At 46.4% G+C, this 22,404-nt stretch overlaps 1 protein-coding gene across 1 annotated transcript in view; it reads right to left on the reverse strand.

Moving 5' to 3' along the window:
- Nucleotides 1-22,404, reverse strand: part of ccdc40 (coiled-coil domain containing 40) — a 35,403-nt gene that overhangs the window by 10,313 nt on the left and 2,686 nt on the right. The window contains exons 4-10 of the mRNA XM_056280511.1: nt 13,376-13,619; nt 13,034-13,216; nt 10,243-10,488; nt 8,311-8,524; nt 7,651-7,820; nt 7,230-7,321; nt 6,579-6,699 (exon numbers count right to left, since the gene is read on the reverse strand). Coding sequence (XP_056136486.1) covers nt 6,579-6,699; nt 7,230-7,321; nt 7,651-7,820; nt 8,311-8,524; nt 10,243-10,488; nt 13,034-13,216; nt 13,376-13,619 — 1,270 coding nt within the window. The remainder of the gene's footprint in view (nt 1-6,578; nt 6,700-7,229; nt 7,322-7,650; nt 7,821-8,310; nt 8,525-10,242; nt 10,489-13,033; nt 13,217-13,375; nt 13,620-22,404) is intronic.

A 22,404-nucleotide genomic window follows, 5' to 3' on the forward strand; every position in this document is an offset into this window, starting at 1 on the left:
ATGTTTACTTCTGAATACGGATGCCATGTTTGTATTGACCTAAAAACTTCAATAAAAACTAAAGTGATAAAAAAAAGCATACCAAACAATGGGGCTATTACAATCAGAGATGACATTGATTTCACCAATGATATCTGTTTCAGTCATGAAGGTGCAGTGGAGGAGACAGGGCAAATGATGGGTTTCTATGCCATGAAACAACAGATCTATAACACAGTGTTGATGCTAATGATAATTTTCCTCATTGATAAATCTAACAATTTTTTTATTAATTGTTTAGCCTAAAGAGGGAAGATTAAATGGTGGAAGCTGAAAGAGGAACCTTTGTAGAGAAAGCTTTAGGATGAAGGTAAGAGAGCTGTTGGGGGATAGATTGCCATGAGATTGGGATAGAACAGCAGAAGGACTAAGGGAAGCAGGCAGGCGAGCACTAGGAGAATCTCAAAGGGGTAAAAAGAAGGGACAGGAAAGTTGGTTGTGGGAGGAAGTAGTGCAGCATTGCATAAATAAGAAGTTGGCCAAAATAAAGCTAGACAAAAATGAGAATGGGCAAAACAAGAACAAGAGAGTGGTAGTGATAGCAAGGGCAAGAGCATATGAGGATCTGTACAAAAGACTAGATACAAAGGAAGGAGAGAAGACTGTATATAGACTAGCCAAACAGAGACAAAGCAAGCAAGAATGTTGAATAAGCAAAACTGATCAAGGACATAGATGGAAGAGTACAGTCAAAAGATGAGGATATTTTACAGAGATGGCGGGAGTATTTCAGTCACCAAATGAATGAAGCGAATAACAGAGAAAGAAGGACAGCTGAATCACCAAGTAATGAAGAGGATGTGGGAGAAATTACAACGGATGAGGTGATAAAAGTGTTGCAACAAATGAAAAATGGAAAAGCTGTGGGACCGGACAATATACCTGCAGAAGTCTGGAAATACTTAGGCAATATTGGCATAGAGTTCCTGACTGGACTCTTCAACAACATGATACAGACTGGGAAAATGCCAGATGATGAATGGAGAAAGAGCATAGTGGTACCAATTTACAAGAAAAAAAGGTGATGCTCAAAGTTGCAACAACTACAGAGGGATAAAATTGATGGGACATCCAATGAGGTTAGGAGAGAGAGTGATTGAAGTGAGACTAAGGAAGGAAGTGACTATAGAGAAAAAACAATTTGGATTCATACCTGGAAGAAGTACCACAGATGCAATATTTGTACTCAGGACCTTAGCTGAAAAATACATTGAAGGACAGAAAGAATTGCACTGCGTATTTATTGATTTGGAAAAGGCATATGACAGAGTACCGAGAGAGAAGTTGTGGTATTGCCTGAGAGCGAAGGGAGTGGCAGAAAATTACATCAGCAAAATTCAGGGCATGCACAGGGACTGTAAGACCGTAGTTCAATGGCAGTGGAAACAACAAGCGAATTTGAGGTAAAGGTAGGACTGCATCAAGGATCGGTGTTGAGCCCTTCTCTGTTTGTGATACTGATGGCCTGCCTCACAAAACATCTTAAGAAAGAGCCAACATGGAGCATGATGTTTCCTGATGAAATCATGCAAGCAAATGAGGACAAGGAAAGGTTGAAGAGAGATCTTGAAGATTGGAGAGAAGTACTAGAGATTAGAGGACTAAAGATAAGCAGAATAAAGACTGAGTACCCGTGTTTAAATAAGCAAGTAGAAAGTCCAGGATTGAGTTTAGGAGGAGAAGAAGTCCCAGAAGTTAACAAATTCAAGTACTTAGGATCGACAATACAGACAGAAGGCATTGGTAAGAAGTAAGTCAAGAAGTGCTTTGAGAGGTTGGTGAAAGATTTCATCTGCTCACCCCTGCCCAACTCATTCAACCCCCTCCAGTTTGCCTATAAAAACAACAGGTGCAGAGACAATGCCATCTCCAACCTCTTGCACACCAGCTTAACCCACCTGGATGGGGGGAGAGGGAACTACATACATTTGCTGTTCATTGACTACAGTTCAGCATTTAATACTATAGTCCCCCTCAATCTGGTCACAAAGATGAGATCGCTAGGAATCAACACCCCATTGTGCAATTGGGTGTACAACTTTCTCACTGACCGGCCCCAGGTGGTTAGGGCGGGCAGCCTAACATCTGGGAGATTGATCCTCAACACAGGTGCTCCTCAGGGTTGTGTGCTGAGCCCTCTGCTGTACAACATCTACACACATGACTGCAAAGCCACAGACAGTTCCACCTCCATCCTCAAATTTGCAGACGACACAGTCTTAATAGGCCTGATTTCCAACAACAATGAACAGGCCTATCTGAACCAAGCAGTTGACCTAGCACAGTGGTGCCAGTCCAATAACCTGACCCTGAACATCAGCAAGACCAAAGAAATGGTGGTGGACTTCAGGAGACAGCAGGGGAAAGGATACAACCCACCAAAGATCAACGGGGAACCTGTGGAGAGGGTCTCCAGCTTTAAATACCTCGGCGTACACATCGCTGAGGACCTCACCTGGACTCTTCACACTCAGCACACTCTAAAGAAGTCCAGACAGGGGCTCTACTTCCTCCGAAGGCTGAGGAAATTCAAGGTCTCACCCTCCATCCTGAAGACATTCTATTCCTCGGCTGTGGAGAGCGTCCTAACAGATTGCATCACCGCCCGGTATGGAAACTGTTCTGCCCGTGACCGAGTTGCAGAACGCACCACCAGAACGCATCACCAGAACATCCCTCCCCATCTTGTCCTGTAGGATGGGGAGGGGTGTTCTGGGGAGGGGTGACCTGCAGAACGCACCATCAGAACATTCTTCCCCATCCTGCAGGACACTTCCACCAGAAGGGTGAGGATGAGATGCAAGAAGATCATGAGCGACACTTCTCACCCTGACAATGGACTGTTCAGGCTATTGAGGTCTGGTAGGCACCTCAGTAGTCTTAGGGCCAAAACAGAGAGACTAAAGAGAAGTTTCTATCCACAGGCCATAAGAAATCTCAACATATACAACCTTTCACATACTTGAGACAGCTAGGTTTTTTATTCTTTTATTTATTGTTTATTTTGACTTAAGAATGCACTGATCTTTTGTCTTTTATCTCTATATACTAGGCCTATGTCTTTTTTTTCACACAGTGACAGACAGAGTACCCCCCTTCATTTCACTGCATGTTTTACTCTGTATTTCTGTGCATGTGACAAAGAAAGTACTTGGACTTGAACTTGAACTTGAGAAAAGGACGTAATCTGGGTGGAATTCATAGAGAAAGGTAGCTGGAGTTCTTTGTGACAAAACAATGCCATTGAGGGTAAAGGGCAAGGTATACAGAACAATGGTTAGGCCTGCCATGCTCTATGGTATGGAAGCAGTGACAATAATAATAATAATAAACTTTATTTGTATAGCACCTTTCATACATAAAATGCAACTCAAAGTGCTTTACATTAAAAACAAGGGAAACAATAAAACTCAACAACAATACAGATAAAATAAGTTAAAAGTAATAAAACACAGACCTAGGCAAAAACATAAAACAAGGCAAGAAATAAAACCACAGTACAAGATAAAAAATAAGAGGGAAAGAAATATAAAATGGAATTAATTAAAAGCAAGAGCATAAAAATGGGGTTTGAGCTGATTCTTAAAACTATCTATGGACGTTGCTTCTCTTATTTGTTGGGGGAGTCTATTCCAAGCTGTCGGTGCATAAAAACAAAATGCTGCTTCACCATACTTTTTGTAGTTCATTCTAGGGACATTGAGCAGGCCAGCACCAGAGGATCTGAGAGAGCAGCTCAGAACATAATCAGATAAGCAGTCAGGTAGGTATGAGGGTGCTAAGCCATGTAGAGCTTTAAACACAAATGAAATAATTTTAAAATCAATCTTCAATGCTACAGGAAGCCAGTGTAAAGATGTTAAAACTGGGGTAATGTGATCTCTCATCCTGGTTTTTGTTACGACCCTTGCTGCCACGTTCCGTACTAGTACTAGACAACAACAGAGAGGCTCGAATATACACTACCGTTCAAAAGTTTGGGATCACATTGAAATGTCCATATTTTTGAAGGAAAAGCACTGTACTTTTCAATGAAGATAACTTTAAACTAGTCTTAACTTTAAAGAAATACACTCTATACATTGCTAATGTGGTAAATGACTATTCTAGCTGCAAATGTCTGGTTTTTGGTGCAATATCTACATAGGTGTATAGAGGCCCATTTCAAGCAACTATCACTCCAGTGTTCTAATGGTACAATGTGTTTGCTCATTGGCTCAGAAGGCTAATTGATGATTAGAAAACCCTTGTGCAATCATGTTCACACATCTGAAAACAGTTTAGCTCGTTACAGAAGCTACAAAACTGACCTTCCTTTGAGCAGATTGAGTTTCTGGAGCATCACATTTGTGGGGTCAATTAAACGCTCAAAATGGCCAGAAAAAGAGAACTTTCATCTGAAACTCGACAGTCTATTCTTGTTCTTAGAAATGAAGGCTATTCCATGCGAGAAATTGCTAAGAAATTGAAGATTTCCTAGACCGGTGTGTACTACTCCCTTCAGAGGACAGCACAAACAGGCTCTAACCAGAGTAGAAAAAGAAGTGGGAGGCCGCGTTGCACAACTGAGCAAGAAGATAAGTACATTAGAGTCTCTAGTTTGAGAAACAGACGCCTCACAGGTCCCCAACTGGCATCTTCATTAAATAGTACCCGCAAAACACCAGTGTCAACATCTACAGTGAAGAGGCGGCTGCGGGATTCTGGGCTTCAGGGCAGAGTGGCAAAGAAAAAGCCATATCTGAGACTGACCAATAAAAGAAAAAGATTAAGATGGGCAAAAGAACACAGACATTGGACAGAGGAAGACTGGAAAAAAGTGTTGTGGACGGATGAATCCAAGTTTGAGGTGTTTGGATCACAAAGAAGAACGTTTGTGAGATGCAGAACAAATGAAAAGATGCTGGAAGAATGCCTGACGCCATCTGTTAAGCATGGTGGAGGTAATGTGATGGTCTGGGGTTGCTTTGGTGCTGGTAAGGTGGGAGATTTGTACAGGGTAAAAGGGATTCTGAATAAGGAAGGCTATCACTCCATTTTGCAACGCCATGCCATACCCAGTGGACAGCGCTTGATTGGAGCCAATTTCATCCTACAACAGGACAAAGACCCTAAACACACCTCCAAATTGTGCAAGAACTATTTAGAGCAGAAGCAGGCAGCTGGTATTCTATCGGTAATGGAGTGGCCAGCGCAGTCACCAGATCTGAACCCCATTGAGCTGTTGTGGGAGCAGCTTGACCGTATGGTACGCAAGAAGTGCCCATCCAACCAATCCAACTTGTGGGAGCTGCTTCTGGAAGCGTGGGGTGCAATTTCTCCAGATTACCTCAACAAATTAACAGCTAGAATGCCAAAGGTCTGCAATGCTGTAATTGCTGCAAATGGAGGATTCTTTGACGAAAGCAAAGTTTGATGTAAAAAAAATCTTATTTCAAATACAAATCATTATTTCTAACCCTGTCAATGTCTTGACTCTATTTTCTATTCATTTCACAACATATGGTGGTGAATAAGTGTGACTTTTCATGGAAAACACAAAATTGTTTGGGTGATCCCAAACTTTTGAACGGTAGTGTACATTACAGGTAGCAGAGATTAACATGCTGCATTGGTCCTTGGGAGTGACTAAAAAAGACCTGAAGAGAAATGAAGAAGTGAGAGCTATGTTCAAGATCAGAGGAATGGATGAGAAGTTGAGAGAGACAATACTGAGATGGTTTGGACATGTACAGAGGGGAGGCATAGACAATATAGGAAAGAAGGTATTGGACCTGGAAATACCTGGCAAAAGGAAAAGAGGAAGACCAAGGAAAAGATGGAGAGACCAGATAGAGGACATGAGGAGGGTTGGACTGCAGGAGAGGGATATGTTAGAAAGAAAGGTATAGAGGGCGAAAATCTGCTGTGGTGACCCCTGAGAAATAGGGAACAAGCCGAAAGAAGAAGTTTAACCTAAAAAAGGTCAAAAATGTTTAATTGCAAAACCCAATAAACAGATTTTTTAAAAATGGTCAAAAATAATGACAAATGCTCATCACAAGTTCCCAGAGTCCCAAGGAATGTCGTAAAACTGTTTACTTAGTTTGATCAACATCACAAAAAAAAAAAATATAAAGAAGATTTTATAATGACATGAATTGGAAAAAAGGAAGGCAAATCTTGGCATTTGTGAACCTGTAACCAACAAATGTTTGTTATTTTTACTTCACAAATGACTAAAATGATTGATTGATTGATTCTCAAAATTTTTTAATTAGTTTTAAGGCGATGAACTAATCAATTAAGCGACTAATCATTTCTGCTTTAGACACAACACTGGAGATATAGCAGAGTGAGGGTGCATCTCAATATTAGTGATGTGGCCCTAAGATGATGTGCAAGTGATGTACTTGTATGCAGTGCACACACATATTAGAAAGACAGAGATGCATAAGCATAGCACCACATGTAAAAAGGAGTCTACAGAAATAACCGTTTATTTCACAGTATCCTACCTCCACCAGCCTACAGGGGATCCCTGACCATACTATAGTTACCTCCATGCGGTGTATCTCAGCCTTCATCTGGCGGATGTCCCCCTGGAACACCTCAGAGTTCACAGCAGAAAACGTCTTTCTCAGCAGCTGAGTCTTTTTCTCCCACAGCATAACCTGACGCCTGGTGCATAAATACACACACAAATTATGTAGGTGTATATGTAGGTTGAACGAAAATTACAATCTTCAGGAATGTTGCTTTAAAGTATTATCTTTCATATTTGTAGCTCTTGCAGCACGTGATTGTTTTATTTTCAATTATTCTAAACAAGTTTGTGATTATTATTAGTATTATTATTACTACTCTAACTATTATCATTGTATCATAGTCTCTGAAATGATTTCTCCAAATATCTAGTCAGAATAAGTAGATTTCCCAGGAGAGTATCTCATTTGGAAATTAGGCAGTGCCAAATGGACATGTAATAAACAAATACAAATGTAATGTAATACTATTACATTTTTAGACTCATATTTTGAATTTTAGTTTAAAATCTACTTGAAATTTAATTTAAATGCAAATATTATATTTTTACTTTTTTGGAGTTAGCCTGATGCCTAAGCATTTCATTGCCAGCAATGTCTGCCACCGCTGTATTGTTGTGCATTTGATAAATAAACTTGAAAATTGAAATGTAATAAGTAACTCACTCAGCTTCCACCAAACTATTGAGGAGTCTCTTTTTCTCCTCCCGGGTCTTCTCAAGTCTCATCTGCACCTCTATAGCCTCTCTCTCTGCCTCCTAGACACATTAGAAAACAGCTAATACACAGTTAATAGCTAACACACAAATCAGTTATCATAATGCGTATTCATTATTCATGAGTGTGGTGTTTGGATGTGGATTCACACCAACACTCACGCACTTACACATGGATAGAAACTTGCATGTGCAGACAGACAAACACACCATACAGATGCACACAAACATTCTGTGCAGACACAAATGACACACAACATCACACACACACACACACACACACACACACACACACACACACACACACAAAAACTCACTCGCTCACACACATTCGCACATGCTTACAAAAAAAACTCCCAATACACACCCACCTTAAGCCTGTGGAGGAAGTCTGTCTCTACCAATGTATTCTCTTGCTGCAGAGTCTGCTTCAGCTTGTCATTGTGACTCAGCAGGGAGTTGAGCTTCAACATGTCTCCTCGCAGCATTTTCATGTGCCTCTCAACGTCCGCCTGCTCACGCCGCTCCACCTCCATCTCCCCTGATGTGGTCGGATTCAGAGGAGCAGGGTTAGCGTAGAAGTCCCCACGAAAATTTGAAGAGTTTTCCAAGGTGGTGTATTAGCGTTTGTCTTTTGCAGTGTGTGGGGGTCTTAAATGTATTTCAACAACATAGGCTGGAGGATCTTCATTATTATTTATAACTTTAAGAGCTCGTGTATGACCCATTTCACTAAAATCATTGTATGTCCATTTACCAAGAACTATTCACACTTACAAGATCATATACAAGCTTTTTCAACAGACAGGTATAGTAGATATATTACATTCTTCTAAAATATTTGGGTTTCATAAGCAGTCAGCTTAACACTGCAAACATCTTTACTATCATAATAAAATTGTGAGCTCAACCACTGTAACAGCAGTGGCTTTATGATAGTATTCTTATTTTCAAATGGTAGACAGACTCATTTTGGAATGACACTGTGATTTTTTATGTGACCATATGCATATTTGCATCAATTAACTTACTCTCCGTGCAGATATTCCTCTGCTGAAATATGGTGTACTGTGCCTGCAATTTGTGCATCTCCTCGCTGTTGGTCTGTTTCTCCTTGGTCAGTCCAACAAGAACACCCTGCTGCCTCATCCAGAGCAGCTGTTTCTTCTTGATGTCCACCTCCAGCTCCTCCAGCTCCTTGGCCATAGACTCAGCATGGATTTGCAGAGGACTCAGGTCCATATGCTGGAAAAAGGATTGGACAAACACATCATTCGTGAGTTGATTCATGCATGATTTGAGAGATTTGAAAGACTTGATTTTCTAATGTCACATTGTTATCGCCACACAGGACCAGAGAATGGTTGGTTATTGTGTAAATCTGCTGACTTAGTTTAGTGACTTTCTGCCTCTTCATCTCTTTTTTTAATGCAGTTGGGAGATAGACAGCCTCCACATTGCATTTTATAGAAAAGAGGTTGATCTCTTCTATGTGTGGTTTTTAGCATCCATATCAATGTGAACACATTCCAGTTTTGTGCAACTAGACTTGTCACTTTATATATCACATTACTTAAGTCGATTTGACCTGGATCATATAACACTGAAAGAACATCTTTATGCATGCTCAATAATACAGGTAAGAAAATCAAAAAAAGTTGAATCAGTTCATCTGGATATAATTTTTATTGACGGATACGTTTCCTCACTCATCTAAGTGACATCTTCAGTCTAAACTGACTGCAAGTATCCCCACCCATATAAATACTACCATTGCATAATGATCGAAACCAACGATCAGTTTCATATGCAAATATGGGTGTGACCATGAACTACAGTTTCAATGGCCATGTGTACTAGTCACAGAGGATTTAGGAATGTTTGCAATCACAGCATTGTAAGATGGCAACAGATGTACTCTTAGCCCCCCCCCCCCCCAGTTCAGGGATGGTCGTTCCCTCTTCACAATGTTAAGTGCTGGGAGGACTGCTGTGACTTATACATTGGGGAAACCAAACAGACGCTGGCCAAGAGGATGGCACAACACAGGAGAGCTAACACGTCAGGCTAGAACTCCACGGTCTACACCCATCTACAGGCCAGTGGCCACTCTTTCAAGGATGAGGATGTGCACATACTTGATAGGGAGGAACGCTGGTTTGAACAGGGAGTCAAAGAGGCCATCTCTGTGACTAGATAACGACCATCCCTGAACCGGGGGGGTGGGGGGGGGGGCTAAGAGTACATCTGTCACAATCTTACATTGCTGTGATTGCAAACTTTCCCCAATCCTCTATGAATAGTACACATGGCCATTCAAACTCTAGTTAATGGTCACACCCATATTTGCAAATGAAACTGGTCATTGGTTTCGGTCGTTATGCAACTGTATTGTTTATAAGGGTGTGGATACCTGCAGTCAGCTGAGACTGAAGAGGTCACTTAGGTCATTTAGATGAGTGATGAAACGCATCTGCATCTGTCAGTGAACGTTGTATCCAGATGAACTGATTCAATTTTGACATTAAAAAAATAGTTCTTGATGTTTAGTATTGATGTTTAATATACAAGTGCCTTGAGGTTTAGACAATCACAAGCATTTTTTGAAGTAATCAAAAAAGAATACATATCTGTAAGTGCCACTATCTGACTTTTAACAGTGAGGTTAGCCCTACCCATACAATACACCAAGGAGAATGCTGTCATATCTGTTTTAATATGTCATACTGTACATATTTGAGGATTATCATTTCATCACAGCCTCTTGCCCTTTGATGAAAAGTAAATCAATTTGTTGAAAGAGTAATTCTGAGAAGTATCAAATCAAGCTTAATTTGCAATGACATTTTAGTATTTTGCAAAAAACCTTAAAGCTGTCTTTCCTTATTCTTGGCCATCCACATAAAAGAATTGACAAACAGTTTTTTTTGTCTGCATGATAGCTACATATTTCTCTCTCTTACCCCTGTGCTCTCCTGGATTTGCTTGATCTTCTTATTGTAGGTGGTGATGGTGGCCTGGTTGCGCTCAATGATGATGACCTGGCTAGCGATCTTAGCCTGGCAGGTGGTAAGCAGCTTATTACGCTCTGTGATATCTTTCTCCAGGGCCTCCAGGGCAGGGACCAAGTCATCCAGACATTGGCTGACCTCGCTGCTCTCCAGCCTCACCATCGCCAGCTCGTTCTCCAGCTGCTGCAATTGTCCGATCTAACAGACGGAGGGTGCATGAAGGAGAAAATAATACCTGTGCCATATCATGAAAGAAGATGCTATAACTTTTAACCTTTCATCTATTGTTTTTGTTGTTCTGTCTTCAGGAGAACTAGAACAGTGGTTCCCAACCTTTTTTGAGTACTGTACCCCCAAAGTACTTCAAGCCAACCTAAAGTACCCTTACTGTGCAATCAATTGTGGTGATCACCAGGATATATCATTAATGTATATAATTTATATATACATATACAGTATTTTATTTAGTCTATATATCATGAATTTAATTATACCTTTTTATAAAAAAAAATAAGACTCAATCTCCCCAATTAATGTGACACTTGAATCATATTCAGTCACAGCTAATCATATAATAGCCATTGTTTATAGACTTTAAAAAAAAGTAAGGCACAAACTCACCAATTAATGTGACACTCAATGGGACACTTGAGCCTATTTCTCACTCATCACTTTTGTGAGTCTGGGGGAGATTGTTGCAACAGCTGTGACCAGGTTATTCTCCCAAGTTGAGCCTGTTCCTATGTTTGGTTTTGATGTGGGTCATGGTGGAGAACGTCACCTCACACAGGTATGTGGATCCAAAGGGCAACAGTTCATTCAGGGCATGTTTCCCCAATTCAGGATACTCCTTCTCCACAACACACCAGAACTGTATCAGTGGTATACTTGAGTACCTCAGGCTCCTATCTGAGGACACATCTATGAGGTTTTCTTGCAGTCTGCCAGGAATGCTGCTGTTAATGTCCGTCACAAACGGATTACGCACCCAGTCCAGTTTGGAAGACTTGTTGACAATATCAGGGAAGTAGGAGTTGAACTCATTCTTGAGCTTGGATAAATGTGTGTGTACTATTTTCACAGTTGTAGCTCTGTCAAATTCACCAGTGACAATGTATGCGTCCAGCTGCAGGAAACAACTTGTATCCCCATCTTCACATTTGCTCTGCCAGAGCTTGATCTTCTCCATGAATCCACATACTTTGTCATACAAGATAAGAACATGTGTGTCTTTACCTTGAAAAGAGAGATTCAGCTGGTTGAGTTTACTGAAAATATCGGAGAGGTATCCCAGCTGAGCTACCCAGTCAGCGTCGTCGAACATAGCCACAAGGGAGTGCGTGTGCTCCAACAGACCACTTCATTGCGTAGCTCGAACAGCTGCTGTAACGTTTTCCCTCGGGATAACCACCAGACATCGGTGTGAAAAAGTAGCTGTTCATGTTCTGACCCACTGTCTTGACAAAGTGACTGAAACAGTCTATGATTCAAAGGCCTAGACTGCAGGAAGTTGATCACTTTTACGGCATCCTTCAAAATATCATTTAACTCTGGACTCATTCTCTTGCTAGCTAATGCTTCTCGATGAATCATGCAGTGCATCCATGTAACATTAGGGTTTACCTTTTTGATGTGAGCCATTAAACCATTCATGGCTGGTCATCGCTGCAGCACCGTCTGTGCTCTTCTTCTTTGTCCCCCTTGGAGACTAGATTTTCATTTTTTACTCGCACTTTTCTCTTTATCAGAAAAAGGTCCATCGCAACGGGGCGAGTTGGGCGTCTGAGGGGGCTTAACTGGATCTGCACAGATTTGTGACATGGCTATAGCACCCCCTTGCCCTGGTGTAGCACCATATCTGCCCTCTGTAGTTGTGGCAGTAAATCCAGAGAGCACATATCACCAAACTGATGATGCTTTACCTTCTCCGTTTTCTTTTTCTTCTGAACGGGTTCTCCCAATTCAGCAGTATTAGCTGTGCTGTTGTAGTTGGATGAACCTGCTTGACTCAGCCATTTATCCATAGCGTTAACTGAAACTTTGAAAGAAGCTTGATATTTCGTTAGCTAGCAAGAAAAACTGCCCACCAGTATGCGCTCATGAGTGGAGTGACGACTGACAAAGTCTGGTAGGAAACTGTTGTGCATTACGAAAAAGTATAGCCAATAATAATATAGCTAGCAAATTATTTCTTACTTTTAATTGGCTCAATTTTGGTTACATTATTACAGATTATACATTATTCATTATTTGGTTACAGTTTTCCTGTACATTTTTTAAATGTTTTTTTTTCTCTACTTTTTAAAATCATTTCACATACCCCCTGGGGACCACCCACGTACCACTAGGGGTATGCGTACCGCCGGTTGGGAAACACTGAACTAGGAGTATGTCTCTCCCTACACGTCTGTGACAAAAATTATATTGAGATACTGCGGGAAGTCTTTTTTTTACTTTTCTTCCTCCATATGGAGGTCAGAGTGCAGGTCAGCTACAGAGCAGCATTCATGTTTCTGGTGAGCAGTGAGTGTCTTTTTCAAGGAGATCTCTGAAGGGCACATGCTCACTACAACAGCCTAAAAGTTTCTGGTTTGAAAGACAGTCTTCATTTCACCATGTCACACTGCTACCCCTAAATTTACCACAACTTCCTAAAAAAAACCCAGACAAAACCTGTTGTGGTGTTAAAATGCCTGGCATATACAGCCTATCATACATGTTTGAGTTTAAAATGCCTCCTCACCTTCTCCTTTTTGAGAGAGGCCATCTTGTTGATGAGGCGCTGTGAATACTTGGCAGCCTTGTCATGGGTGAACTCCTGCTGCATCTGGGCCATGATCCTATCCTCCAGCTCAAGAGATGAGGCGCTCTCTTTCTCCAACTGCCTACTCAGGTTGCTCAACTCTGCCTGGCACAAACTCTTTTCCTACAGCAGCCAAGGACACAGAGAGAAAGTGAAGAAAGAGGGAGAGAATTTCATTTAACTTCTGTGAATATTTGAAACGAATGATCCAAATATATGGATATTTGGTGGATTATCTGGCGAAAGACACCCAACAAAGCTTTTCTCCCCCCCTGAGGCTACCGTGTTGAGTCTAGCGAGGGTGCGCTCCATCTCCTGCAGAGTGCTGAGGTAGGTGGTGTATTGAGGCTGCAGGGCCTCCTGCTGGCTCTGGATCTGACTGATCAGCCTCTTGGAAGAGGATACATCCACCTGGCTTCGGTTCAGCTGCATGGTCAGAATCTCATTCTGCTCCTCCTCTTTGGTGATAGACTGTTCATAGCTCTCAATCTCCCTGTCCAGTGAGAGCACCTGGTGTTGGGCCAAGCTGGAGGGGAGGAGGGGAAGAGAGGATGAAAAAACCTGTGTCTCCTTGGATTTATTACAATGACATTGGCACCTGATTTTCAGTCTGTCTGTCTAGAGTTCATGATCTCATTGATTATTGTATGTCATTCATTTTTGCATTGTAATGTATCAGAATCAGAATCAGAATACTTCCTTCATTCCTGAGGGGAAATTGGGTAATGTAAAACAAAAGTAAAAATGGGGGGCATTAATCGATATATTACATTAAATGCAAAGATGTCTAAATCTCATTTCTCATTTTCCTGTATCCACAAAAATCAGTGGTTCCAACCCAGCCATTGAGGATGCACAAGCCAGGGCATTCTTAGTGCTGGTCCCAAGCCTGGATAAATGGGGAGGGTTACGTCAGAAAGGGCAACTGGCGTAAAACATTTACCAAATCAAATATACGGATCATAAATCAGATTTCTATACTGAATCGGTCAAGGTCCAGGTTACCAACAACTGCCACTGGTACTGTTGGCCAGCAGGGTGCCAGTGGAAACTATGCTATTGTTGGGCAAAGGAGAAGGCAAGGGAGAAGGCATGTTTAGAGGCAGCGGGAGAGGAGGAAGGGTAGGAGTGTGGAGGTGTGGAGTTGGAAATGTGAATGTTGGCACTATTGACTGGTAAACGGAGAGAGCTGGCTGATAATGATGGAGAGAAGGAAGGTAGATATACTGTGTGTGCAATAGACCAGATGGAAGGGGAGTAAGGCCAGGAGCATCTGAGGCAGGTTCAAACTCTTCTACCATGGTGCGGATGGGAGGAGAAATGGGGAAGGGGTAATTCTGAAGGAAAAGTACGTTAAGAGTGTGTTTGAGGTGAAGAGAGTGCTGGACAGAGTGATGAGTATTAAGCTGGAAATAGAAGGTGTGATGATGAAGTCAATGAAGTTGCATTTTTATAGCAATTTTCTAGCCGCAACAGCCACTCAAAGCACAAGTTTGCTTAAGACTCGGGAGAACTTTCAAGAACACGGTGAGGAGAACATGCAGTGGCAGCAGGTCAGTGGAAGTCCAGACCGGTACACTGATGATTCTCTTCCGCCCACCACAAAGATGAATGTTATCAGCAAATATGCCCTGCAGGTTGGGTGTGAGATGGAAGACAAAGAAGAATTCTGAAGTAAGTTGGATGAAGTGGTAGAGAGTGTACCTAAGGAGGAAAAAGTGGTGATTGGAGCAGATTTCAATGGGCATGTTGGTGAACAGAGGTGATAAGGAGGTGATGGGTAGGTATGGTGCCAAGGAGAGGAATGTGGAGGGACAGATGGTGATGGATTTTGCAAAAAAGATGGAAATGGATCTGGTGAATACATATTTCAAGAGAAGAGAAGAACACAGGGTGACATAAGAGTGAAGGAAAGTGCACACAGGTGGACTATATCTTATGCAGGAGGCACGATCTGAAAGGGATTGGAGACTGGAAGGTGGTGACAGAGGAGAACATACCTAGGGAGCATCAGATGGTGGTCTGTAGGATGACTTTGGAGATCAAGAAGAGGAAGAGAGTGAAGGCAGGGCCAAGGATCAAATGGTGGAAGGAAGTTAAAGAAGGCAGACTATTTGTTATGGCTTGCTCACCCCGCGACGTGGCCCGCCCACCCCGCGGGCGGGCCGGGCTTAGTCATCAGGGCTGGGCTTAAGTTTGGTGGCCTCCCACGTGCCCGTTGTCAGTTCGTGTTGTAACCTCCCCGCAGTAGTGGCTACTCTCCTCCCACGGTTCTTTTCTCTACGAACTCATCCCAGCCCTTGGTTAATGTTTTTCCCTTGCAAAGTTTCCCCGTGGAAGTATCCTGCTGTGTTCCCGTTTGGATTACCCGTGAGTTTTTCCCCTTGGACTTTCCGTTTTTTCCTTGTCGCTCATTGCCTTCCCATGTTTGACTATTTGTACGCGTAAGGAATAAAGTACACCAGTTTTCGGCTAACCCCATCTCTGTCTGGTGTCATGCGCTTGGGGTCTTCCACAAACCCTAACAGTACGAACTGACCATGACGACCCCAGCCGACACAGAGAGCGTACCGGCCAGCCCGCTTCGAGTGGCTCTCATCGAACAGATCCAACTGACTAACTCCCACACCCAGCAGCTAGAGGCGGCCTCCACCACGGTGAGAGATCTTCAGACTCGGGTCCCGCCCCTCCAGGCCTGTGTGGGTAACCTAATGAGCCAGCAGGCGGCGTTGGCGAGCCAACAAGCAGAGATCCTGCGGCAGTTGCAAACCATCACGGCGGCTCTCAACATCCAGCCGCCGGGCCAGCCTGCCCCTGGAGTCGTGGGTAACCCGCCCCCTGGGCCCGCTGCCCCGGTTAACCCTATGGGGCTCAACCCAGTTCCCCGGGAGCCCTGCCTCTCCAGCCCACGACCGTTTGATGGCGACTTTGAGACCTGTGCCACGTTCATCATGCAGTGTGAGCTGGTCTTCCTGCACCAACCCAGCATGTTCACATCTGATGCTGCCCGGGTCGCTTACGTGACCAACCTGCTCACAGGCTGAGCAGCTCAGTGGGCCACTGCTTCCTGGTCCATGAAGGCCAGTTTGTGCCTGACCTACGAGGCCTTTGAGGCGGAACTACGGAAGGTTTTCCAGCATCCAGTCGGTGGCCAGGACCCTGGTGCTCGGCTGAGCAGTATCCAGCAGGGCAGTGGCAGTGTCACAGACTACTCGGTGGAGTTCAGGCTGGCCGCAGCTGAGAGTGGCTGGAACGACCGGTCACTTCGGGTCACCTTCCGGAGAGGTCTCAGCGAGGCTGTCAAGGACCAGCTAGCCACCCGGGAGGAGCCCACCTCCCTCGAGGACCTGATCAAGCTCGCCATCCACATCGACGGACGCCTCCGGGAGAGGAGGCGCGAGCGAGCCCTGCGTGGATCCCCGTCCATTCCCCAGTCGTCCAGCACTCCTAACAGGATCCCTACTCCTGTTCGCCCCACTTTCCCTGTGGCCGTTTCTCCCTCGCGCCCCAGACCACGACGGGGGAGGAACCTATGCAACTGGGGCGCACACGCCTTAGTCCGGCCGAACGGGAGGCCCGGTTCAAGGTGGATCAATGCCTCTACTGTGGCCAGAAGGGACATCTGATCAGCGGCTGCCCCACTCGGCCAAAAGACTAGGCTCACTGGGGCCCCGGAAGATCCTAGTGAGCCGTTTTTCCTGTTCCTGCCCAGGCTAACATCCCGCTAGAGATGCTGGAGAAGCCCATGGAGGCCTTCGCGCTGGACGGGCGCTGCCTGGCCAGCGTCACCCAACGCACCCACCCTGTCTCTCTCACCATAGCAGGTAACCATGTGGAGAGACTTCGGTTCTACATCATCCAGTCCCCGTTAGTCCCTGTGATCCTAGGGCGCCCCTGGTTCATGCAGCATGAGCCACACATCGCCTGGGCCTCCGGTACCATCATGGAGTGGAGCTCCTCCTGTCATGCCCAATGTCTCCAGGCTGCTCCCGCCCCATCCCCCCGACGTGCCCCGAGTACCCCGCCTCCCAACCTCTCCTCTGTTCCCCCTGAGTACCATGAGTTAGGTGAGGTTTTCAGCAAGACCCGGGCCCAATCTCTTCCTCCTCATCGGCCTTATGACTGTGCTATCGACCTCCACTCTGGGGCACCCCTTCCCAGCAGTCGTCTGTACAGTCTGACCATCCCCGACAAAGCTGCGATGGACGAGTATATCTCTGAGTCCTTGGCAGCGGGGCTCATTCGGCCCTCGTCCTCCCAGGTGGCAGCTGAATTCTTTTTCGTGAAGAAGAAGGACGGGGGCCTCCGACCCTGCATTGACTATCGCCAACTCAATGAGATAACCGTCAAAAACAAGTACCCCCTTCCTCTCATGAGTTCCACCCTTGAGCCCCTCACCCAGGCTACAGTCTTCACTAAGCTGGACCTCCGGTGTGCCTATCATCTGGTCCAGATCCGGAAGGGGGACGAGTGGAAGACAGCCTTTAAGATGCCCCAGGGTCATTATGAGTACCTGGTCATGCCGTTTGGCCTCACCAACGCCCCGGCGGTATTCCAGGCTCTCATGAATGACATTCTCCGCGACATGCTCGACGAGTTTGTGGTGGTGTACCTCGATGACATCCTCATCTTCTCCAGGACCCTCGAGGAAAATGTCCAGCATCTCCGCCGGGTACTCGAACGTCTCCTCCGGAACCGGCTCTTCGTCAAGGCAGAGAAGTGCCGGTTCCATTCCCCTTCCGTTGACTACCTGGGCTTCGTTGTTGAGAGGGGACAGACCCGGGCCGACCCCCGCAAGATCCAGGCTGTGGTGGACTGGCCCGATCCCACATCACGGAAGGAATTACAGAGCTTCCTCGGGTTTGCGAACTTCTATCGGAGGTTCATCCGGAACTACAGCTGTGTGGCAGAACCTCTCACCAGGCTGACCTCCCCCTCCCGGCCATTCATCTGGTCCCCGGCTCCCCGCTCTGCGTTCCAGTCCCTCAAGGAGAGGTTCACCAGCGCCCCGGTCCTGCTCCACCCTGACCCCAAGAGGCAGTTCATCATAGAGGTGGACGCTTCGGACACCGGGTTGGGGGCTGTCCTCTCCCAGCGGTCAGCGTCTGACCAGAAGGTCCACCCATGCACCTTCTTCTCTCGCCGGTTCCTCCCTGCCGAGGAGAACTACGATGTCGGGAACCGGGAGCTGCTGGCAGTGGTGGCTGCTCTGGAGGAGTGGCGCCATTGGCTGGAGGGGGCGGAACAGCCGTTCACCATCTGGACGGATCATAAGAACTTGACGTTCATCCGAGCAACCAAGCGCCTCAATGGTCGGCAGGCACGGTGGGCCAGCTTCCTCAGTCGGTTTGACTTCACGCTGACTTATCGCCCCGGGTCCCGCAACACGAAGGCAGACTCCCTGTCCCGACAACACCCGAGGAGGGAGCCAGCTACAGAGGAGCGGAGTCCCATCCTTCCTGAGGCCGGGGTGGTTGGCGTAGTTACCTGGGGCATCAAGACCGTGGTCAGGCAGGCGTTGCGCTCCCATCCTGCCCCGGGCCACATCCCTCCACGCAGTCTATTCGTCCCGGACGCAGTCCGGCCCCGGGTTCTCCAGTGGGGCCATGCCAGTCAGTTTGCTTGCCACCCGGGTGTCCACCGCACCTTCACCTTTCTGGCTCGGCGTTTCTGGTGGCCCACCATGAGGAACGACGTCAGGGACTTCGTAGGGGCCTGCTCCATCTGTGCTCGCAGCAAGGCCTCTCATCAGGCACCCGCGGGTCTGCTGCAGCCCCTCCCAACTCCAAGCCAGCCCTGGTCCCATGTGGTGTTGGATTTTGTCTCCGGACTGCCTCCCTCCCAGGGTAACACTGTGATCCTGACAGTGGTGGACCGCTTCAGTAAGGGAGTGCACCTGGTGGCCCTCCCCAGACTCCCATCGGCTTCTGAGACGGCGGACCTCCTGACGAGCCACGTGTTCCGTCTCCACGGCCTTCCCCTGGACGTCGTCTTGGACCGAGGGCCTCAGTTCGTCTCCCAGGTATGGCGGGCCTTTTGTAAGGGGTTGGGTGCCTCTGTTAGTCTCTCCTCTGGCTATCACCCACAGACTAACGGACAGACAGAGAGGATGAACCAGAGCGTGGAGTCTGCCCTCCGGTGCGTGGCCGCCAAGAAGCCCAGCTCCTGGAGCCGGTTCCTCCCCTGGGTCGAGTATACCATCAACTCCCTGGTCAGCTCTGCCACCGGCCTCTCACCTTTTGAGGTGTCCCTGGGCTACCAGCCGCCTCTCTTTGCTGCGCAGGAGTCGGAAGTGGCAGTTCCCTCCGTGCAGGCCCATCTGAACCGGTGTCGTCACGTCTGGGAGGTGACCAGAGCTGCTCTACTCCGGGCAGCTGAGCGCGCCAGTCGGGGAGCCAACCAACGGCGGTCCCCAGCACCTACGTACCAACCAGGCCAAAGGGTGTGGCTGTCCTCGAAGGATCTCCCGCTTCAGTCCACCGCGAAGAAGCTGAACCCCCGGTTTGTCGGGCCCTTTGAGATCAGGAAGGTTCTCAGCCCCGCAGCGGTGAGTCTTAAGCTTCCGGCTTCCTTGAAGACCCATCCCGTGTTTCATGTGTCTCGGGTTAAGCCTGTCTCCCACAGTCCTCTGATACCTCCGGCCCCGGCTCCGCCTCCCCCTGAGATCGTGGATGGGCACCCCCAGTGGAAGGTCCGCCGGCTGCTGGACGTCCAGCGCCAAGGACGGGGGTTCCAGTATTTGGTGGACTGGGAGGGCTACGGTCCGGAGGAACGTAGCTGGGTCTCCCGCCAGCTCATCCTGGACCCTGGGCTGCTCACTGAGTTCCATCATTCCCATCCCGACAAGCCAGGCAAGTCGCCTGGTGGCTCCCGTGGAGGTGGGGGTACTGTTATGGCTCGCTCACCCCGCGCCGTGGCCCGCCCACCCCGCGCCGGCAGCCAATCGGCTCGTCAGGGCCAGGCTTAGTCATCAGGGCTGGGCTTAAGTTTGGTGGCCTCCCACGTGCCTGTTGTCAGTTCGTGTTGTAACCTCCCCGCAGTAGCGGCTACTCTCCTCCCACGGTCCTTTTCTCTACGAACTCATCCCAGCCCTTGGTTCATGTTTTTCCCTTGCAAAGTTTCCCCTTGGAAGTATCCTGCCGTGTTCCCGTTTGGATTACCTGCGAGTTTTTCCCCTTGGACTTTCCGTTTTTTCCTTGTCGCTCATTGCCTTCCTATGTTTGACTATTTGTACGCGTAAGGAATAAAGTACGCCAGTTTTCGGCTAACCCCATCTCTGTCTGGTGTCGTGCGCTTGGGGTCTTCCACAAACCCTAACACTATTGTGTGGAGGTCAGGGGGGAGTTAAGGCAGGCACTGGGTGGTAGTGAAGTGTTGTCGGATGGCTGGGCAACCACTGCAGAAATAGCGAGGGAGAAAGCTAGGAAAGTACTTGGTGTGTCATCAGGACAGAGGAAGGAAGACAAAGGAGACTTGGTGGTGGAATGAGGAAGTACAGGAAAGTATACAGAGGAAGAGGTTGGCAAAGAAGAAGTGGGATAGTCAGAGAGATGAAGAAAGTAGACAGGAGTACAAGGAGATGCAGCGTAAAGCAGAGAGAGAGGTGGTAAAGTCAAAGGAAAAGGTGTATGGTGAGTTGTTGCGGAGGCTCAACACTAAGGAAGGAGAAAAGGACTTGTACCAGTTGGCTAGATAGAGAGACCGAGCTGGGAAGGATGTACAGCAGGTTAGGATGATGAAATATAGAGATGGAAATGTGCTGACAAGTAAGGAGAGTGTGTTGAGAAGGTGGGAAGGTGGGAAGGTGGGAGGAGTACTTTGTGGGTCTGATGAATGAAGAAAATGAGAGAGAGAGAAGGTTGGATGATGTGGGGATAGTGAATCAGGAAGTGTGGTGGATTAGCAAGGATGAAGTGAGGGCAGGTATAAAGAGGATGAAGAGTGGAAAGGCAGTGGGTCTAGATGATATACCTGTGGAGGCATGGAGGTGTTTAGGAGAGATAGCAGTGCAGTTTTTAACTAGATTAACACAATCTTGGAAAGTGAGAGGATTCCTCGGGAGTGGAGAAGAAGCATACAGGCACCAGTTTTCAAGAATATAGATGATGTTCAGAGCTATATTAACTACAGTGGTATAAAGTTGATCAGCCACAGCATGACAATATGGGAAAGAGTAGTGGAAGCTAGGTTAAAAGGAGAGGTGATGAGCGAGCAGCAGTATGGTTTCATTCCATGAAAGAGCACTACAGATGCAATGTTTGCTTTGAGAATGTGGATGGAGAAGTATAGAAAAGGTCAGAAGGAGTTACAGTGTGTCAGTGACAGTGGTGAGGTGTGCAATAGGAATGACGGATGGGTTCAAGGTGGAGGTGGGATTACATCAAGGATCAGCTCTGAGCCCTTTCTTGTTTACAATGGTGATGAACAGCTTGACGGACAAGATCAGGCAGGATTCTCTGTGGACTTTGATGTTCGCAGATGACATTGTGATCTGTAGTGAGAGTAGGGAGCAGGTTGAGGAGAGCCTGGAGCAGTGGAGGCATGCACTGGAGAGAAGAGGAATGAAAGTCAGTAGGAGTAAGACAGAATACATATGCGTGAATGAGAGGGAGGACAGTGGAATAGTGAGGATGCAAGGAGTAGAGGTGACGAAGGCTTATGAGTTTAAATACTTGGGGTCAACTGTCCAAAGTAATGGGGAGTGCAAAAGAGAGGTGAACAAGAGAGTGCAGGCAGGATGGAGTGGGTGGAGAAGAGTGTCAGGATTGATTTGTGACACAAGGGTACCAGCAAAAGTTAAAGGGAAGGTTTACAAGATGGTTGTGAGACCAGCTATGTTATATGGTTTGGAGACAGTGGCACTGACGAAAAGACAGGAGGTGGAGCAGGAGGTGGCAGAGTTGAAGATGCTAAGATTTTCACTGGGCATGTCAAAGAAGGACAGGATTAGGAATGATTATACCGTCCAACCTGAGTGGTTGGACGGTTTGGAGATAAAGCAAGATACGCAAGATTGAGATGGCTTGGACATGTGTGAAGGAGAGATACTGGGTATATTGGGAGAAGGATGCTGAATATGGAGCTGCCAGGGAAGAGGAAAAGAGGAAGACCAAAGAGGAGGTTTATGGATGTGGTGAGGGAGGACATGCAGGTGGCTGGTGTGACAGAGGACAGGAAGAAATGGAAATGGATGATCCTCTGAAAGTAGTAGTAGTAGTAGTAGTAGTAGTATGATTATTATAATGATATTATTATAATTTTTATTGCATTTCAATAGTATTTTTAGCATGGTAATGTTAGCGCCACAAGAT

This window comes from Lampris incognitus, chromosome 5, assembly GCF_029633865.1.
Source record: "Lampris incognitus isolate fLamInc1 chromosome 5, fLamInc1.hap2, whole genome shotgun sequence".
Classification (NCBI taxonomy): Eukaryota; Metazoa; Chordata; class Actinopteri; order Lampriformes; family Lampridae; genus Lampris; species Lampris incognitus.